At 30.4% G+C, this 21,301-nt stretch overlaps 2 protein-coding genes across 4 annotated transcripts in view; one reads left to right on the top strand and one right to left on the bottom strand.

Moving 5' to 3' along the window:
* Positions 1-1,216: 1,216 nt before the first annotated feature.
* On the bottom strand, positions 1,217-20,992 carry LOC139517549 (mitochondrial enolase superfamily member 1-like). 2 transcript variants are annotated; one of them, XM_071308754.1, is made up of 16 exons: positions 20,848-20,992; positions 18,587-18,689; positions 16,267-16,382; positions 15,706-15,792; positions 14,987-15,013; positions 14,447-14,487; positions 13,408-13,439; positions 12,767-12,805; positions 11,923-12,005; positions 11,566-11,600; positions 10,735-10,822; positions 7,340-7,474; positions 4,612-4,783; positions 3,923-4,022; positions 3,166-3,247; positions 1,217-1,371 (listed from the first exon to the last, which is right to left on the bottom strand). In XM_071308754.1, the coding sequence occupies exons 1-16, from the start codon at positions 20,932-20,934 to the stop codon at positions 1,258-1,260; spliced, it is 1,341 nt and encodes a 446-aa protein (XP_071164855.1). In that variant the 5' UTR covers positions 20,935-20,992; the 3' UTR covers positions 1,217-1,257. The 2 variants fall into 2 exon arrangements, with proteins under 2 accessions (XP_071164855.1, XP_071164863.1); XM_071308762.1 differs by lacking the exon at positions 18,587-18,689 and adding an exon at positions 17,472-17,574.
* LOC139517446 (nucleoprotein TPR-like) overlaps positions 20,970-21,301 on the top strand; it is a 59,698-nt gene continuing 59,366 nt past the window's right edge. For both annotated transcript variants that reach the window (XM_071308493.1, XM_071308484.1), the window contains exon 1: positions 20,970-21,210. In XM_071308493.1, coding sequence (XP_071164594.1) covers positions 21,054-21,210 — 157 coding nt within the window. In that variant the 5' untranslated portion in view covers positions 20,970-21,053. The remainder of the gene's footprint in view (positions 21,211-21,301) is intronic.

Raw genomic sequence — 21,301 nt, 5'->3', positions numbered from 1 at the left:
GTAATTAATAACAATCAACAACAACCTCTGTATATGAGGAAAATAAAAAAAAATCCCAGAGTATAATGAAACTCCATTATTGCATAATCTTCTAATTAAATTTTCATTCACCAGATAATAAATTAAATTAATCCGAATTGTGTTAGACCTTTCAGTATAGTTACGGCTAACTCTTATCCAACCATGACACTAGCCATATCAAATTTATAAAACAATAACATACCTCTCAATGAAAAATGTTTACATGCCAAAGGAATGACAAAACAACATTAGGCATTCACTCAGAAGAATGAAAATCACTATGGCAGTTACATGGCACATAATTAATCAAAATCAGATACAAATTGCAAATGAAAAATATAAAATATAAAATAAAGTAAGTGCTGTCTGTATATGTTTTAACAGAAATTATAATCAAATAAAAGTTGACTGAATATAAAGAGATCAAACAGCCAACTTTAGTCTTTTATACTGTGAAAGTACTTTAATTTGTGGGTATCAATTTTAAGCAATATTTACATGTTCGTGGGTTTTTAAATTCGTGGATTTAAGTTTTCTAAAAAAAAATAATTGAAAAATTAAAGCCTTTGGAAACGATTGAATTCTGGATTGAAGGAAATTGCAAAGTAAACATTGACCCGTATAAATCGTAGTGATAACACTAATTTACCCATGATAAAGTGATCAACAGATTAAAGACCATTAGAGGTGTTAATTAGGCCATAAACATGTCACCTGAAGAAAACAGTAGCATAAACAAATGCTATTACCGTATCTTGAATTGTCAAATAATTCTTATCAAAATCAAGCCCAGCATGAAATTATTATTTCCCATATGTACGAGAACTATCAGGATATAAAATGAACACTTTGTCATACTAGATACAGCATATCAATACTGGAAATCTGACTTTCAATGATCAAAATTATTTTTTATGAGAATTAAAAGATCAAAAATTGTACAGTTTAGGTTATTAAAGATTAAATGGGTATAATCCTGCATGCGGTTGTAGTTCTGTGACTGCTATTAAAGTATTCTCAGATTTGGCTTAATTCAATATATTCTCTAGATCATATCAGTAGTCAAACCTACCGAAGGGGATTTTTCCATGTCTTGATTTGGTTGTTTTATTTCATTGGACACTTCAATTCGTGGATAAAGTCATCCACGAAAACCACAAAAATTGGTACCCCACAAATCAAAGTACTTTCACAGTATTACAGAAGTTAAAACTACACATGGGATTGAAATGTCAATTACACATCCGGTTCAAATGTACCATCAGCAAACATTCTCTGCCATTCACTTCCCATTGGATATTCAAACTGTTTTATTGCATCTTCTTTAACACCAACCAAATATCCTGGAACCTGAAATAATATCAAAAGATGAATTGATGAAACTTATTAACATTAGTATTATATAACTTTAATTATGTTAAAGGTAATTTAAATTCTATTAAACAAAGAATTAATGACCAATGTTTGCAAGTTCAAAATGCAAATATATTTGAATCCAAAAAGTTAGACTTTTTCAAAAGTGTCTACATAATGGGCAGAAGACCACCCTATGTTGATATATTAAAAAACAGAAGTGACAGAGCTGCAATATGTAAGATCCGTATAAGCGCTCATACACTGATGATTGAAAGAGGGAGACATCTAAATATTCCCAGAAATGAGAGATACTGCTCTGTATGTAATTCTGGTCAAATTGAAAATGAAAAACATTTTCTTTTACATTGTGAAAAATACTCAACTAAGAGGGACATATTTTACCATAAAGTTTCAAATATAATCGTTGATCCTACAAAATTTCAAAAACATGAAAATAATATAATCTTTTTATTAAATAATAATTCATACACAATCCTAAAATTAACTTCCTCTTTCATCTCAGACAGTTTGAACCTGCGTAAAGCAGAACAAACTCTATAAAATTGCTAATAATCATTGTTCATAATATTACATATTAATATTGTCATTATTTTCAATACTTAATATGTTTGACCAACTATGTAATTGATATATTTTTTTTTAATCATTTACTGTTGATGATATTGATATCGTTCGACGATATTGTTCTAAATATGCCTATTGATATTCTATGCATTATTACTATTTGTATACCAGTTGTATGGGCCATTGCCAATTATTGTAATTGTGTTTGTGCCAATAAAATATTTGTATTTGTATTTGTATTTGTATTTAGTGACAAAATTTCATATTTTTCTTGTCCATGAAGACACATATATGTATTTCTTGCAAGTAGTTGAAAATCTAAGATGTCTAGTATGCTGCATTGGTTTTTTTTTAAGAGCAACAATATACTCCAAGGCCAACCAAATATAACTAAGCTGTCATTTACAGATAAACAGGAGTAGACCTCTTTCTGAATACTTATTAATAAGCTGATCACTTGAGGAGAGAGTTAAGGTCCAGGCCATATGATAAACCATGTAAGATAAGCATATTTTCCATGCAACCAATTTACATACCCAGTTTTATTTATTTATTATGTACAGTAACTGGGGATTAGACATTCATCCTGAAAACTTAACTTGAACACCATTGTTTAAAATTAAGGTTAAAGTCATATGACACATGTACAACAAACACATATTCCATGCAACCAATTTACATACCCAATAGTTTTCACAAATTATGTATAGCAACTGAAGAGCCTAGAGGACTTAATTTCATGAAAACCTAAGCAATCCACAAACCATTTTCTGACCTATCATGTAAAGCTTCTGAGGATCAGAACACATCCTGAAGATTTAGCTATGATGACTACTGGAACTTAAGGTAACTGAAAATTAAGGTAACTGAAAATGCCAGACAGATAAACATATCTTCAATGAACAATCCAAATACATTTTTGATGTACCAAATGATGTTAAACGATTATGTATAGTTACTGAGTTACAATTAAAGTCAAGTTCAGGTTACAATGTTTGATTGACAAGGTATCAACATGAGCTACCTACTTACAAGTAAAAATTAGAAAAGAAACGATATGGATATTCAAGAGGAAGATTTTAATTGTGTTTTGTATTATCAGTTTCAAATCCACTGAATGAGAATTACATGCCTCTTGGAGCTGCTAGACTTTGAATATATTCAATAAATATGCAAAATAATTGTGGGAGCCATAATACTTACTGTAGGTACTACATAACAGCCATTTTTGATTTTAACAGGTGCTTCCATATGTTCATGTAAGTGATCAGCATATTCTAGCATTCTGAAAATATGGCACCCGAAAATATAATCAAAGAGATGTTTATTTAATCACATCCAATTAATCAATAAACTGTATCTGTGTGGTTTTAAGAAAATTAATCATAAACAAGGTATTTTCAACAACTAACTTAAACACTATGTCCTTAAATACCTAATAAAAATGTCTTTGGACAAGAGCAAAAGACATTGTCAGGTATTTATGCAAAACATATGAGTGGTGAGGGATTTCGGTAAATAATTTCAGAAAATGATATTCATCACAGAAATTTTCATTTTCTCTTATTTTTTCCTGATATTTTCTCATTTAGGTAGGTATTTTTTTGTATCTTTATGCTTTTTCCCTTAACAAAAGTCTTTGCAAAATCTATGCACATATACATTTTCTATTCTTTAATGTCTTGAAGGCAATGTAATGTCTTTTTTTTATTTGGTAGTGGTCTAAGTAGTCAAACTTCTATATCACCTAAGCCAGTTAAAACAGAGGTTGTGAGTTCGAATCCTGCACAGGGCAGGTGCAATCGACTTCAATCTTAATTGACAAGGATTGTCAGTTTTCCTACTGAAGGTCATGGTTCTCTCCTGGCACTCTGGCTTCAAAATAGCACAATAGTGTTGAAAGTGGTTTTAAACGCCAATCTATCAATTTAATAATCCTCAATAGAGAAAATATACAGACCTGTTTTTTAAAGAGCAACCAACTGATATGTAGTCAAACATGGACAAATGTTGCACCAATTCACACAGACCTACACCACCAGCATGGGGACACACAGGAACTGAAACAATGAAATATTCATAACATGTAAAAAGTTCTACTAGGGTACATAATTGACAGGAAGTCATAACACTTGAAAATGATATTACACTAGGTTGAAATCTTGAATTTTAATCACATTCAATTTCACTATTAGAATTCTTATCATACACATCCTGGATAAGTACCAATTATCAGGTTATCTGCATATTGATATTGTAAAATATCATCTGTGAGTCACAATAAGAAGCTTTTTGTGTAGAGCAGCTGATATTATGCAGACATGATAATTAATATTTTGTGTGATAAAAACAAGTGTTTTCTTTGCTTCATCAGCAAACCAGAAAATAACTTGATAAGGTCGGGCAAACTTATCAACGTCAGTTCATACATAATGAAATCTTTAATATGTTCTGGACAAAGTTATTAAGGCCTGGTCAACGACATCACAAAGCTGCATTTACTAAGAGATGAGCAGAGTGATATAGACAGTGGGATGACCTATATATAATATGTTATATGAATTGAAAAGTCCTAAAATGAATATGATTCACTTAAGCAATTCATATTGTTATCTTAACCTATCTACGTTATATGTCTTATATACTAACTGTTATATTTAGCTGCCATTAAAATAATTGCTACACATTCATTAACACCTCCCACCCTACAGGCATCAATCTGACAATACTGCATGGCCTTGGCCTTCAGAAACTGTTTAAACATTACTCTGTTTTGGCAATGTTCTCCTGTTGCCACGGCAATACCGAGAGGGTTCAATGCCTGAAACAAATGTAATGAAAAATATCAGCCTATTATGGCATGTAACAACATCAACCTCCTAAAATATTGTACATGTATAACAGTGAATTCATTTATATTGGTTACATACTAATTTTTGTGGATTTCATTGTTACCAAAGAACACTGAATTCAAAGGTTCAAGGAATTACAAATTTTCTAGAGGAATGTATGAAGAATTTGCCAAAAACATGCAATTAAATATCCACAAATATGTAAGCTTTCTTCAAACCACAAAAAAATTGGTATCCATGAAAAAAATTTGTAAGGATTTTGCGGAACCCAGTGTCTCGCCTACTTTTGCTGTTAATCACAGGCTCAACAAAGTGAGGAAAAAATCAATAAAATTATTCCTCTTGATACTATCTTTTGATTGTAAAAAGCTTCTGTCCAAGTTTGGTAAAAATCAAAGATAGTTTATGGATCCAATAAATGTTTTAAAAACTTAACTGCAGACTGTATGTAATGTTAACCGGAAGAAAAACTAAGTCCATTCATAAGTAAAATACAGAAACAGGTAAAAAAAATTAACAAAATTTCATTCTAGATACTAGCTTTTGATCATAAACAAGCTTCTGTCTAAGTTTGGTTCAAATCCAAAATAGTATAAGAAAGTTATTGAAATTTTAAAAACTTTAACCACAGAGTGAATGTGTTGTTTCCTGGCAGAAAATCTAAGTCCATTAAAAAGTAAAATACGGAAAAAGTGGAATTTTATTTTTACAAAATTTACTACTGGATACTATCTTATGGTCATAAACAAGCTTCTGTCCATGTTTGGTACAATTCCAGTATAGTTAAAGAAAGTTATTAAAATTTCAAAAACTTTAACCACAGAGTGAATGTAATGTTTCCCGGCAGAAAAACTAAGTCCATTTTTAAAAAGTAAAATACTGAAAAAATGGAATTTTATTTTTACAAAATTTTCTTCTGGATACTATCTTATAATTATAAACAAGCTTCTGTCCAAGTTTGATACAAATCAAGTATAGTTTGAGAAAGTTATTAAAATTTTAAAAACTTTAACCACAGAGTGAATGTAATGTTTCCGGGCAGAAATGTCCATTTGTAAGTAAAGTACCGAAAAACTAGAATTTCATTTTTACAAAATTTACTACTGGAAACTATCTTATGATCATAAACAAGCTTCTGACCAAGTTTGGTACAAATCCAGTATAGTTTAAGAAAGTTATTAAAATTTCAAAAACTTTAACCACAGAGTGAATATTTGTTGACACCGCCGCCGCTGCCGGACTGTATGATCGCTATGTCTCGCTTTTTCGACTAAAGTCGAAGGCTCGCCAATAAATAAATCCAAAGTATTTCAAGATTCCTCTACCCACATTTGGCTTGCATCAACAATAACAGTTATATAAGCATGGGTAATAACAGTACAGCCCATAATCATCAGAATTAGTTTTATTGTCTACCTTCAATTGTTTATTCTACTATGCAATATGCACATGAGTAACATGAGCCATTGTTTGTGTGTTCCTAAATCCACAATGGTTGATCTCTCCTTTTAAGTAATAAAATCATGGGTAATGACATTTTCAGGATTTGTGTGTTCCTCTACCCACAATGGTCTATTAATCCTTGAGCAATAGAAGTATGGCTCACTAAAGTAAAACATCATAAAGATTTCTTTGACCACACTAATCAATGTTTATCTGAGAAACAGTAGATTTGCCAATAACCTTCAATAATATCATAGGATGTGTGGATTCCTTTATCCAAAATGATTAACAAATAATTGATGCAAGCTATACTTTATTGTAGTTTTAACATGGGAAGGCATTATATTCGTGATTTTTTGTGAGGGCTAAAATAACATGAATATAATGACTACCCATGTTAAAACTACAATAAAGTATAGCTTGCATCAATTATTTCGATACTGATTAGGACAATTATGGTAATTTCTATGTCCAATGCGTATAAGTGTAGATCGTTTGTGTAGGCTATTCAAAGAACCTCAATTGTTTGTTTGTAAAGAAGCAAACGACTGGCACTGTGATTTTTCAGAGGGAGGTCAGGAGTATCTAGGTCAAATATGTAAATTTCAGAATGCAACACATTACAATCATAATAAATGAATTAGTAACAACATGTGCATCATTTAAAAGTATATAGAAGTGTTTTAAGTTAATGAAATATATTAAATGCATGCCAATTTAATAAAATTCATTATTCTGCAGTAGTCAAGATATGCATGTGCAAACAAATTTTATTGGATTTAGAGCATGGCTTTGTCCACAAAGCGAAAGAGGCACTTCATATTAGAATTTAGGCTTATCTCAGAAATAGCAGATCAGCCCATAACACAGTCAGATTTTGTTATTTCCACTATCCATAATGGTTTATATAAAAATCAGCAATCCCAACATGGCCCTAAACATCATTAGGGTCTTTGGGTTCCTCCATTCAAAATGTTTTGTACTAACTGATCAGCAATAAATGCACGACTCATAACATGGTTTGTTGGTTAGTCTATTCACAATGATTTGCGGTTACTTCAGTATAAATTATTAATGCTTACCTCAGCAATAGCAGCATGGCCCATAATATCATCAGGATTTGTGGGTTCCTCAATCCACAATGGTTTATAAGGAGCTAACTTTTTCATCCAATCAATTGATTCCTGTACCTCCCATTTCTGATTGGCATCTACCATCTAATAAAAAAAGGTTCACAATTATTCTATACTAGTGTAACATAAGGATTTGTTAACCTTATCAATACAATAACAAGAAGTTGCAGTAAAAAAATTCTTCTGAACACATTTGACTGAAATTATATTTGAAGTTTAAGAACTGCACAATAATTTAGCAATGATGAAAATTTGCCTAAAAATCCATGTAAACTTTGATTTGACCACATGTACCAGTGCAATATTTAATTAAAATTTTTAATTCATTGGTCGTGTCAGTTACTAGAAATTCAAACTGTGTATAATGCACTGTAAGTCATACAACCAGGGGAGATAACTTTTTAAAATTTCCTAACATTCTTTAGCAATATCAATATTTTACTATATCCTTTCAAATTATGTGCTAACACATTGAAATAAGATTGGTTATTTCAGAATGTTCTTGCCTTAAAGCTGAGGTACAGCTACTTACAGGAATAAATTTAAAATACAAAACATTTATAAAAAATTTCATACAAATACAAATACAAATATTTTATTGACACAAACTCATTATTATGATTAACAATAAATGATTAAATGACATATTGCATATATAATCATATTAATTGCCATATCTATAATTCCAATTTGAACATAATATAATCATGTCAAAGCCTATATGTATTTTGGATATATTTCTAAATCAAAGAGCTGAAAGCTCTGAAGAAAAATGACGCCACTGTCTCTAATATTGGGATAGTTTTTATGCAAGTCTTGATTTTCACATACCGTAATTAGTTTAACAATGCAACATGTCTCGTAAGCATATAATTGATATTCGTATATGTGTGTGTATGTGAAGTGAAGGTGGCAACTGGCTGTTTTTTAAGACAAATGAATAGGTCAAGACTACCTGAATTGTACAAATAAATACCGTAGAAAGGCTTGTATATTTCTCACTGGTACATAGTCTGAATCCGGGTCCGTTCGCGCCCACTCATGTTCGCCCCTTTCACTTTCACACCTTACATGTTCGCACCCAATCTTAATTGGTTTTGTGTTTAATAACTCTGTAAGCAAGTGTTTTCTTATAAATATAATTGTTGTCATTGTCTCAAAATAAAGTGAGACAGCATTTTTTTTTGTGTTGAATAAATCTTAATCATGTTTTAGATAGCGTATTGTTAAAAATTATAATAATCCTTTCTAAATAAAGTGGTATTTTGTCAACGTTTTATTTTGTGTTGAATAACTCTTAATCATGTTTTGTTAGTGTATTGCTATAACTTTGTTTCATTGACTTCTTTCAAAATGAAGTGAGATTCTGACTATGTTTTTTTCTGTGTGTTGAATAGATTTTATCATGTTTTGGTTATATTTTATTGTTTCGTTGTTTCAGATCAAAGGGACCAAGCTGTTAAAAACAATTATCTTTTGTGTTTTTCCTTAAAAATCTTCAATGTTTTACTCATACCAAGCTATAAATACATTCAGTATTTACACCAAAGCAATTTAAAACAACAATCATGATTTTCCAATTATTCAACTTGAATTTGAATTAAAATTGGGCGCGAATGAGTAGAGTGCAAACGGACCTTGGGTGCGAACGTGCGAGGTGCGAACGTGTAGGGTGCGAAAGTGTATTGGGCGCGAACAGACCTGATACCACATAGTCTGAACCCCCTTCTCCCACAAAATATTAAGTAAATAATCTTTTTGTTACTGTTATCAAAGGTCTAATGAAACTCAGGTAATTTCAAACATTTGTCAAAGAATTCTAGTCAAACCGGCACCTGGTTAAATTGGCACCTGGACAAATCAGCACCTGGTTAAATCGACACCTGATTTAGTCAATTCGTCACCCATGTTAAATATAAATTTTAACAGTATTTTAAGCAAAAAGAGTAAAAAATAAGTAAGGGGTTGCCAGAATTTTTTTCAGTATTTAAGCAAAAAGAGTTAAATACTAACTTTCACATTTTTGGGTGTTCATGTACATTTTGTATATATTTATTTTTCTCAACTTAATGACTTTTTTGGTGTATTTTTAATGATATATATATGAGTAGTCAAAATAATTATTACGTCTGGCAAGGCTTTTTTAATTTTATTCTGGGACACCTTTCTATGACCGCAAGGCTACGTTAATTTTTTTCTGGGACGCCTTCCTACGAACTTCATAGGAAGACATCACAGAAAAAAAATAAAATAGCCTTGCCAGACGTCATAATTATTTGGACTAATACATGAGATATTGGATATGTTTATGCATTATTTAAACCAGTTGAGCATTTTACAGGATTGTTTGTTTAATGCTTTTTAAACTTTACTGAAAAAAAACACCTTAAATTTGCTTATTATTTGGCATGAAAGTTTGATTTATTGAAAGGGACTCATAGTTTTCCATTTTATTTTAATAATTGTCTAATTGTTAAAACAACAGCTTGGGTAAGGGCTTTGTTGTTTACCTTTATACACAACAACATATTCACTATGTACTTGGTAACAGTTATTAATTAATTGAATAGAAAATATTATAACAAATATTATTGGATGCCGAATTGACGTCAAATAGGTGCCGATTTGACTAGATGCCAATTTAACCAGGTGCCGACTTGACTTGTACGTTTCAATTCCTCTGCGATCGTTTGCGGTATTTTCTTGAGAAAAACCTATTTTCCATCATCAAAGAGAAGAAGAAACTGCTTGAAAATGATTCTGGAACGCTTCATGGTTGTTAAAATAAGTTAAATTCATTCAAAAAACAATTTTAAAACTTGCGATGTTTAAACAGGAAGTTTCAAAAGCACGTGTAAAAGAAGAAATTAACCGGTGAAAGTGGAAATCCGTACATAACAGATATCACTATAGTACGACTTTGAAAGCAAAACTGTTCCATCCTTTTGTAAAACAGTCTTTAATATACCTATCACATTAATGTTTGAAGGGTCTTAAGCTTATTCAAACCATAAAAGTCGGTATGAAACACCAAAACGGAATGAACAATAACCGATTACGTTTTGTAGTTTACAAATTCTAAACTGGTTCCCGTCAAACTACAACACTTTGTTCGAGTGTAGTGGAATACAAGCAGAAACCAGTTAGTTTGTAAACTGGTTCCTGGTTGATTACTACACAATGACCTCTCATGCATAATGATAACACAAGCAAATTCCAGTTTGTATAGAAAATAGTAAATACGAAACCAAGCGCGGTAGGCAGAGAAATGTAATGAAGTTCAGGTCGTCAGTTATGGAACAATGACTGCGTCATTTTCCAAAAACAATGTTCCAATGACTCACCCATAATCGATCATATCCAATCGTTTCTCTGAAGATTTTTGCCCTTCTGATATCATCCTCAATATCTCCTCCAACTTTCATTTTAAATCTTAAATAGAAAAAAGGTAATTCCTCCTGTAGATAACTATAAACCTTTCTTTTAGATGCATAATAATGGAATTACTATCTTAATTTGTCATAATAATGGAATTACTATCTTAATTTGTCATAATAATGGAATTACTATCTTAATTTGTCATAATAATGGAATCACTATCTTAATTTGTCATAATAATGGAATTACTATCTTAATTTGTCATAATAATGGAATTACTATCTTAATTTGTCATAATAATGGAATCACTATCTTAATTTGTCATAATAATGGAATTACTATCTTAATTTGTCATAATAATGGAATCACTATCTTAATTTGTCATAATAATGGAATTACTATCTTAATTTGTCATAATAATGGAATCACTATCTTAATTTGTCATAATAATGGAATCACTATCTTAATTTGTCATAATAATGGAATTACTATCTTAATTTATCATAATAATGGAATCTTAATTTGTCATAATAATGGATTTACTATCTTAATTTGTCATAATAATGGAATTACTATCTTAATTTGTCATAATAATGGAATACTATATTAATTTGTCATTTTCATATCTCTCAAAGAAAACAACATAATCATAGTTCAGTGTACACACCTCAATACACACTTTGTTATTTTGAAATTTTAACCATTATCATAAGTGGGATATGGGATTCTGACATATCAATTAGCGGGTTGCTGGTTCATAGATCAAATCAGATCCCCTCCCCCTATAATAATCTTACCTCTCCATTCCTTGACTGATTGCTTCAGTTGCCAACTATTAAAAGAGAAACCAATATTTAATGGTTTTTAAAATATAAAAGATATTTTAATGTGTATTTCTGAAATTCTCAGTTTTCACTACTAAAAATCAATAGTTTAAACCTTTGTTTTTAAATAACAATTAATGTGATCCTATTTCAATGGTAATCCTTATCAATCATGACTTTATATTGTATTTGTTCAATTCACAGTTTATATAAAAAGAAAACACATCTTTAACCATATTTTTTAGAAGGAAAACAGTTTTATTTAAGTCTTTTTGTAAATTTGTATACAGCTAGTTTATTTTGTTTAAATGATAGAATAATGAATACTACCTTTCTGATTTTGTCATCTGGGTAATCTAACCAACCACATGATGTTGTGTACGCTGGGAAACCTGTACTTTTCAGTTCAGCCTCTAAAACAAGACTTACCGGATTAACTTTATGTCATAATAGAAGGAAATTACAGTTAACTTAACTTCATAATGCTTGCAGAGTAAAACTTTGGTATGCTTGCTTACTCTGTTTGTATAAATGCTAAATCAAGCTTTGTAATTAAGATTGACATCTTCAAACAAATATATATAGGCATATTTCAACCTCTAAATATTACATTTAAAGATTAGACATTATCCCAATAACATTGTACAATATACAAACTAGGTAAGCAAGCTAACCAAAGTCTCTGCATGCATTAGAAATTAGCTGTAATCAGTGATTAGATTTATATCTAAATTTTTGGTAATTAGTCTTATCTCATCCAAAGGATACATGTACTATATTACATGTTATAAATTTTTTGTAATTTCTCAATAACTTTTTTTGCTATCTTTGCATTGAACAGTAAGTTACAATTCAACTGAATGTACTATCTCCTTTTATATCAAATAGATATGTTTATATCACAGCTTCAAATATAAGAAAATTTGAATCACAATGAAACCTTTATTTACTGTATTCCAAGCAGAATTCATAATTTTTAGAATGGCATTTGTATTAATTTCAAGGCAGTCAACGTACCCCGGTAGCTTAAAAGTTCATAAGAAGTGGGATAAGAAATTTCAAACAATGAATGCTTGCAAATTCTGATGGACCAGAATTTCTATTATTTTAAATTGTTTAGGGCAATTGATCTCAAGATTAAGTCCACCTCATACTTTAAAAAAAACTTAATTACCTCTGTCTGCCTTTCCAGCTTGTCTTGATTTCAAAAGTTCTGAAAGTAAGATCATATTGTTATATTCAGTAAAAAAAAATACTAACTATCATGAACTCTTAAACATATTTTTATAGAAAAAAGTTACATTCTCATTAATGCATACGTACATCCAGTAATATGCTTGGTCACTTAGTATCTGAAAATTTTACTCTGATGCAAGGAAGTTACAGAAGTATGAAATATTTGTCAGATTTGCATAACTTTTTATGGTGATTGTGGCTTCTCTAGATGCATCCGTAACACCAAGTTGCATGGTTCAGACTTAAAACTTAAAGTCTATATAAAGACTGAAATATTGGTCATTTGCCTTAAAAAAGTGTCTTGTAGAACATGGACAGTTTATCAATGGTTCACCTGAACACTTATTTTTTTGCTGTAAATCAAGTTATCTGAGAAACAGCTGAGCATGTTGGTGAGTTCTGAGACATTCATGCATATTTAACACAGTTAATATTTTATGAGACCACATCAACATAAAAGTTCTTTCATTGTATCTCATCTATCAAAAATTGGCTGTAAGTTCTATCAACTTTCATATGAAAAAAAATCCTTTATCCATTCTAACTAATCTACAGAAAGAAAAATAAATTCCATCATACCTATTGCTTCTGTTTTTGTTAATGCATCCTCCCTGCAATTGAAAAGTATAACTGTAAATGTCTGAATACAAAATATTTGTAAAACAAAGGTGATTAGATACATTTTGGTTAGAATAATAGCAAAAAACGGAGTTATCTCCCTTTACTTGTTAATTTTCTAGTTTATTTCGACCAACTTATTACCAACTTTTAATTGTAAAAATGTCATGACTTAAATTAATGATAAGTTGAGTTGGTATTGGTTTGTAATGATTTCACCACTGCCTGATTCTTAGAAAGGCACCCCTACATTTGTTGTTGGAATCATCCGTAGCTATCCTACCCAAGTATGTCAATTGTAATAATTTTGCAAACCACTGATGAATTGGCAATAACCGTGTCACGTCTCCTTATATATCTTGTTTTCCGATTGGTCAAATTTATGGGAAAGTCTTAATGATTCTCAGAGTTATATAGTCATTTTTATAGGTTAAGTCAAGAGAGAGTCTGAATGACATTGACGTCATGAGAAAATTTGTATCTAAAAAAGGAAACTTGTAACTTATTAGACATACCATTAATATCATTTGTTAGGTTTTTTACACAATATCTTATACAATTTTACAAACTGGGGGATAATTTCTATTCAGACAAAAAATAACAGTTTTTTCTGAAACAGTTTTTATAATTAATCATTTACTGTGAGACATTTATTGCCAAATTTTCAGTGGTTGGCAAAATTATTACGATTGACATACTTTGGTAGGATAGCTATGGATGATTCCGACAACAAATGCAGACGTGTTATACACCATTGTAAAGATAAATCAATTTAGATTTACAATATTACAAGTTTTAGTAAGGGGTTGACAGCCTAGAAAGCGACATATAACGGAATTTCGTCACCACCTGACATTTTTCTAAAATGCAAGTTAAGTACCTGGTGTTATATTAAGGTATATAGAATAAAGAATTCTGAGACAAATGCCTGTGACATTATTACAGATAAACTGTGCAAAATAGTAACAATAGAGAAATGATTGACCCTGAGAATACTTACATGTATCTGAAATCAATGGTTGAAACAAGCTTTTCTGGTTCCTGCCAAAATAAACATTACATAGATATAATAATGTGCCTGTCCTGATAGGGATGCTGTCTCATTCAGACATTTATCACAAATCTACTTTTACTCATATCTTAACTAAAAAAGTAACTTTATTTTTAATTTTGGAGAAAAGCATTGCCTTCAAACATTTACTATATAGAGGAAATTGTCTTTATTAACTGAAAAGTGTATATTACACCTACATAAAAACTATATTTAAAATCTTAGCAACAAAACTGTTTCTCCAAATTAGTGATTTTTTAACTGAAAACTAAGTTTTTACCACAATGTTTTTTTTGGTTTTTTTTTTACTTTTCACAAAAGTGGAAAAGCCCATTCCCATAATATATATTATTCTGTGCCTAAATATAATGAAAATCAGTAAAGTTAATATTGACTTATGATACCACATAGAACTGCAGATGCAGGTGGAAGGACAGTAATTATCATAGGGCTGAATAAAAATTAGAGTATTGAGAGTATATACATTACCATGTCTGCAAGAAGTTTCCATAGTGGCTGAAAAAAATCAAATAAAAAATTAAAGTAGTTGTTAACTTTGAAAAGCAAACAAATTATCAGAAACAAGCTGTCATGGTGATTTAGAAATAGTCATATAAAAAGCTTTCATGAGGAAGAAGAAACTTAAAATATTCATAGTACATATATGAGTTCTTTGTCAAGTGTAGAGTAATAGGGGGGTCTCATTGGGGGGTTCCGATCCCGGATCCCGCTTACTGTTTTGTCAGATTCCCGTATCTCGCTTACACAATGTACGTAAGCAATTCTCATTTTTTTGTCATTTCCTGGGTCCCGCAAGACCTCATTTCCCGTTTTCACGCCACAATAATTTGACTTTCACGTGTCACGCTTACAAAAAATCTGCAATCCCGCGTCACGCTTAGACCCCAATGAGACCCACTAATAGAAATGTAATCATAATGAGTTGGAATGCATTATCTTTACTCTAATAGTAATTGCATATGATATGTAAAGTTCAAACTTATAGATTGAAAGATTAAAGAGAACAAAGCTTATCGTAGTTAAAACTTATCTAAAATGCAGTTTAAAGAAAATTATTTTTTGAGATAGTCCTTTTTGTAAAATCAGTCATACATCTGAGGAATGGGAGTATATAAACATCTATACAGTTGATTCATTTCTGATCTCAGATTGGCTAATATAACAGCAAAAAGGGGAATAGTACTCACCTTCCCTTCCATTTTGGCCCATAAATCCCATAATGCATTAACAATGGCTGCTGTAGCTAGATGTGTTACACCCTTTTCTGGGCCTAACTGAAATTAAAAAAAAAAATAACCTCACATTTATAGTTACTTGCTTTCTCTTCTATTTGGTAAATAGCTGTGTCTTGAACTTTAACTCTATAATATATCATAATCAGCTTAAACTGAATAATATAGATTTATGAAAGAAGAAATGGGGGTATATGTAAATGAGTTCACAACTTGACAATATACCAAAACTATTGAGATAACCTGATGCCTGAGGTCAACAATGTCTACCTGTAAACCATATTTCAAATAATGAATTTACTGACAAATATACACTCAATAAGAAGGGGATATTTAGGCATCACCATCCAGGAGAGGAGAAAAAACAATGAGTTAAATAATTTGAATTCCTGAACTTGTGAAGTATCATTTGTGCACCATCATGCTACTCTGTGTATCCTGATACTATACACCTCTTATATTGTTGTGCATCGAAAATGTATTATCTTTTTGATCAGTCAGTTACAGTTCACATACCCATCTGATTTGATCTTCACTACAAATAGACTGCCAGAATTGGCCAAAATTTCCAAAAATATCAGCTAATTTCTGTCCAACTACCAGCTTCTTGAAGGCTTCTACAGCACAACACACTGAAAATAAAACTTTGGTGTAATGCTTTTTATATAATGTAAAAGAATTATATTCATGAATTGCTTGTTTTCACTATATATGTTGCAAAAGAACAACCAATTAGAACACTTGGAAACTGTATTCATACTAGAATTAAAATAAAAGTACCTATATTTCATCGATGATTAGTTTTGCTTTTTAACATTTATTTATGAGTGGCTAAAAATGCCATTTAAATGTTCTATGTATCTGTCATATTTTCACATGGGGCCCTTCAGGACCAGTGAGCTAAAACTTACTTATTTATGTCTATGATTAGCTATAAACTGTACACAGAGAATGACAGCAAAGTGTGGAGAGATTGCATATATCAAAGCAGGATGTTTTTAATGGATTTGTGATTAAATATTGATTAAGGGATACACAAGTTTCAGTATTAACACAACATTCACACTTGTTGACAGAACATGCCAGCTAGTATTTCAATTTATCATAAATCAAGAACAGAAAAATAAGGCGATTTGCTTCCCATGACATCACCCAAAAATGCATAGGAAAACAAACCAAAGTTTTAATATAAATTTCAATTTTATGGTTGTACATGTTGTAGCATGAAAATGTGATTATAAACATTTGATACCTCCACACTTATAACAAAATGTGCTTCAGTCAGCAAAATTACACTGCTTTTACACCTAATACAATTATAAAACGGAGCATTTAATTCTTACATATTTAAGGTCACAGCATGGTATTCGTTGAAACTTTTGATATTATGATCACATTGATAGTAAGATTGTTTTACAAAAAACTGCAAACTTTGGTTACATAAAGAACATGGAAAAAAATTGATTTATTTGTTTTCCTGTGACATTTAGAAAGATGTCAACCTTTTCCATAAAAATAGTTTTCTAAATGGCATATTTTCACAAATCATCCTGCAGGTCAGCTGCCTAAAAAAAATGTGTTTTTAATGTACCTATGTGCGTTCCTCTACCAGCAGTAAAGGTTATACCATTTCCAGCAAAAGCAGAATCAGTAATCAGTGTTACATGGGCACATGAATAATCTGGTGCCCTGTGCTGCAATAAAGGATTTATATGCAATACCTATTTCTGTGCCTTTACCAGCAGTAAAAGTTAAACCATTTCCAGCAAATGTGGAATCAGTAATTATAGTGACATATGAACAAGATAAGTCTGGTTTTTTACACTGAAAATAAAAACATAACAATGAATTGTAAACCATATAATTCTTTTGGGGTAAACTGTTCAAAATTCTGTCCTTGGGAACATTTCAAATTCAAAGTTTTTAAGAAAGATAGGGCTAATGATCTATCGTTCAAAAGTGAAAGAATTTGTTATGTTTCTATTCAAAATATTAAAATAAAAAAAATATCATCAACTATAAACAATATAAACTATATTTTATTGTGTTGGAAGCTAATTTTTGAATTATAGAGATATATATGGCAAGCCACTTTGCTATTTATTCTTTCTTCAAGATATCTCATCAACTTTAAAAGATATCTTATATAGTTTATAAGATATCTCATATAATTTATCAGATATCTTATATAATTGTCTTTATAAGATATCTCATAAACTATATAAGATGTCTTATAAACTATATCTTATATCTTATAAATTATATAAGATATCTTATATAAAAATTGTTTATAATATATCTCATATACTTTATAAGATATCTTATAAACTTTAGAAGATATCTTATAAACTTTAGAAGATATCTTTTATAACATTAAAGATATCTTATATAACATTAAAGATATCTCATATAACATTAAAGATAGCTGATATAATATATGAGATATCTTATAAAAATGAAATTATATAAGATATCTTATATATTAAAGGAGATATCTTATATATTATAGGAGATATCTTAAAATTCGAATAAATAGTAAAACAGCTTGCCATAGATATAACCATTGTCTTTAAGGTATTTCTTTGTTTCATTCAGTGCTTTTAGAATGTAGTAAAAAATATTAATCAGATTGTATATCCCAGCTATTAAAGTTATTATCAAATATTTCAATGACTATTTTCACAATTGAAATCCATTTGAGAAAATCTAGAGTTTTTTAAATAATTTTATTTTTTTATGAAATTTGAAATGTTCTCAATGATTTCATGAAATTTGAAATGTTCTCAAGAACAGAAAAATGTCCATGACATGATAAATAGGATATCATGCTTAATACCTATGTGTGTTCCCCTGCCAACAGTGAAGGTCATCCCTCGTCCCTCTATTTCACTGTCCGTCTTTACAATTACATATGCAAGAGAATAATCTGGGGATTTATGCTGAAAATAAATAAAATTTTGGTAGTTCACCATTATATCAGTTCATGTAGGTTGTGAAGGTAAAAACAGCAAACACACATGGTTTCAATACTACTGTATCATAAATTTATACATGTCTCCTTAAAATTTTGGTGAACTCCTTTTGTTAAATCTATAATTACACTACATTTATTTCAAGTTTTAATTTATGAATGCAAATTTTGCAGTGGTTAAATCTTATTCAATTATTATGCAAATAAGACTAAATACTTCTTTCTTAAACAAATCTTAGAAGTATCTCCTTAATCATAGATGTGTAAATAATAATAACAGTCTTCTTATATTTGGGATGGGTCCTGATCCCGAAATCCTGGGCTTAAAAAAATGAAATCCTGAGGTCCCAAATTTAAATAAATTTAAATCCCGAAATTAAAAAAAAAAAGAATTCCAGGTTCCAAAAAGGGTCAATACCGAAATTCCAAGCTTAAAAACATGAAATTCCGGAGTCCTGATAAAGGTCCTATCCCCCCTCATAACTGGATATATTGGATGGCAGTAATTTACCAACTTACTTCCTATTGCTTTCAAGACAAATGATATAATAGAAGTAAACACATTTGATGTATGTATGGTTTTTTCTTTTAATTTGGGTCTAACAAATTATACATACATGTAAAGACAAACATCAATGCCCATGCTCATTTCACAAATATTATTAAATGTTTATAAATTTGTTTCAGTATCAATGATATACTGAAATCCACTTCCACCTTTAATGCACTCAGTAGAGGTTTAGGTGCATCTATTTGAGAGCTGATTTATGTTGACTTGGCACTGACCTATTTTCCTTCAGATCCAGTTGAAGAACATGACAACTCTGACAATTTAAAGACATTCCAGACTAATTTGAAAGCTTGTCACTTTAAAAACAATCTGGACAGTTTTGAAGGACTTCACCTCAAAATTTACTCTGAGTGCAGACAAACCTGTGCATCTGGAAAAGTTTTAAGGCATAGCATGCCCTAGATAACTAGATTTCAAATTCATTGTAGGATGCAGAAAGTTCATAACTTAACTGGATTTTGCAGTGCGCTTTTTTTTTGTCCCTGCAGAAGATGATAAAATTAACAAACAGTTGAGTTTTGCTTGATATGGTCCACTCCGGTACATAGTTTAAATCACCAATTATTGTCAGGTATCTATTGTCCATCAATTGTCCACGTCAAACAAAACAGCTCACTTCAATAATTACCTATGGGGACGATCTCTTTCCCAACTTAGTTTGTTTTGGTACCTTCTGGAGGAATGAAAAAAAGTGCACTTCAAAATCCTGTTAAGGTTTATGTACCCTTCTGTAGCCATTTTTGTACGAACTTTTAAAACTTCAATTGTATCAAAACTACAGATATAATGAATAATAGAGATAGGCCATTTTGTAAATATTCCAAGGGGAAACTTGATGCAAAGCATTATTTTTTAATGTTTCATTGCATTTAATAGAAAAAGAGGACTTTGTGGCAAATAAATCAAGATTTTTATAGAAAATCCACAGCCTTTATCCTTGTACTCTCATATTTGGCAATTTGATGACTGATAGATATAGGATTATTGCATGCAGTGCTAGCATTGATTTCCTTTAAACAAGTTTATAAATGTAGTTATTGGTTAAGACAAGTATAAATATGGCCAAAATCAAGTACACCTTTTAGGATGCGCTCGACTTTAGTGACTCAGCACGAGGTGTTTTGGAATTTACAGGTTACTTAGAACTTTTTGTAAAAAAAAACCACTAGCACATCATAGAAAATCAAGTGAGTGATTTATGTTTCAAATTTTATAACAAAAATCTCTGTATTAAAGGCTGTGGATTTTTTATAAAAATCTTGATTTATTTGCCACAAAGTCCTCTTTTTCTATCAAATGCAATGAAACAGTAAAAAATAATGCTTTGCATCAAGTTTCCCCTTGGAACATGTACTAAATGGCCTATCTCTATTATTTATTATATCTTTAGTTTTGATACAATTGAGGTTTGAAAAATTCGTACAAAAATGGCTACAGAAGGGTACATAAACCTTAAGTTTTTATTTTTATAAAACATAAAACATATTTGTATAAGCTACTCTGATTTTAACTATAGATGCAAAATAGATTATAAAAGATGTCATCACTAAATTACCATTGCATCAGATCCATCTTTCTCTAACGAAGTTGGAAATCGAATGTCTTTTACAATTAAATCAGTTATCTTAGTGGGAAGACCCATTGTTACAACCAGCACATAGACTTTTCAACCAAAATTAAAAGGGGGTGTGTCAGAAAAGGTAAAATCCCGAAACATCAGAGAGATTCCGAGTACAACTATTGTTTCCGTTACGAAAAAGCATGGCGGGGGATAAAGCCGTTTTAAATTTTCTTGACGTTTCTGAACAAGAATCTATCCCCTTGTCGATTAAAACAAAGTTAGAAGAGGTGTACAACAAATATCAAGACGAAAATGATGACCTGAAAGTAAAATATGAGAGACTGAGAGTAAACTCTGGTACATAAATAAGATTTTCTACATAAAAATATTGACTCGGAATGATTTCTTATGTCGCAGATTATTTGTTTAATCTGTATCTTTTATCTTT

Source organism: Mytilus edulis, chromosome 1, assembly GCF_963676685.1.
Source record: "Mytilus edulis chromosome 1, xbMytEdul2.2, whole genome shotgun sequence".
Classification (NCBI taxonomy): Eukaryota; Metazoa; Mollusca; class Bivalvia; order Mytilida; family Mytilidae; genus Mytilus; species Mytilus edulis.
Note: the sequence above shows the minus strand (reverse complement) of the source record. Positions and strands in the feature narration are given on the sequence as shown.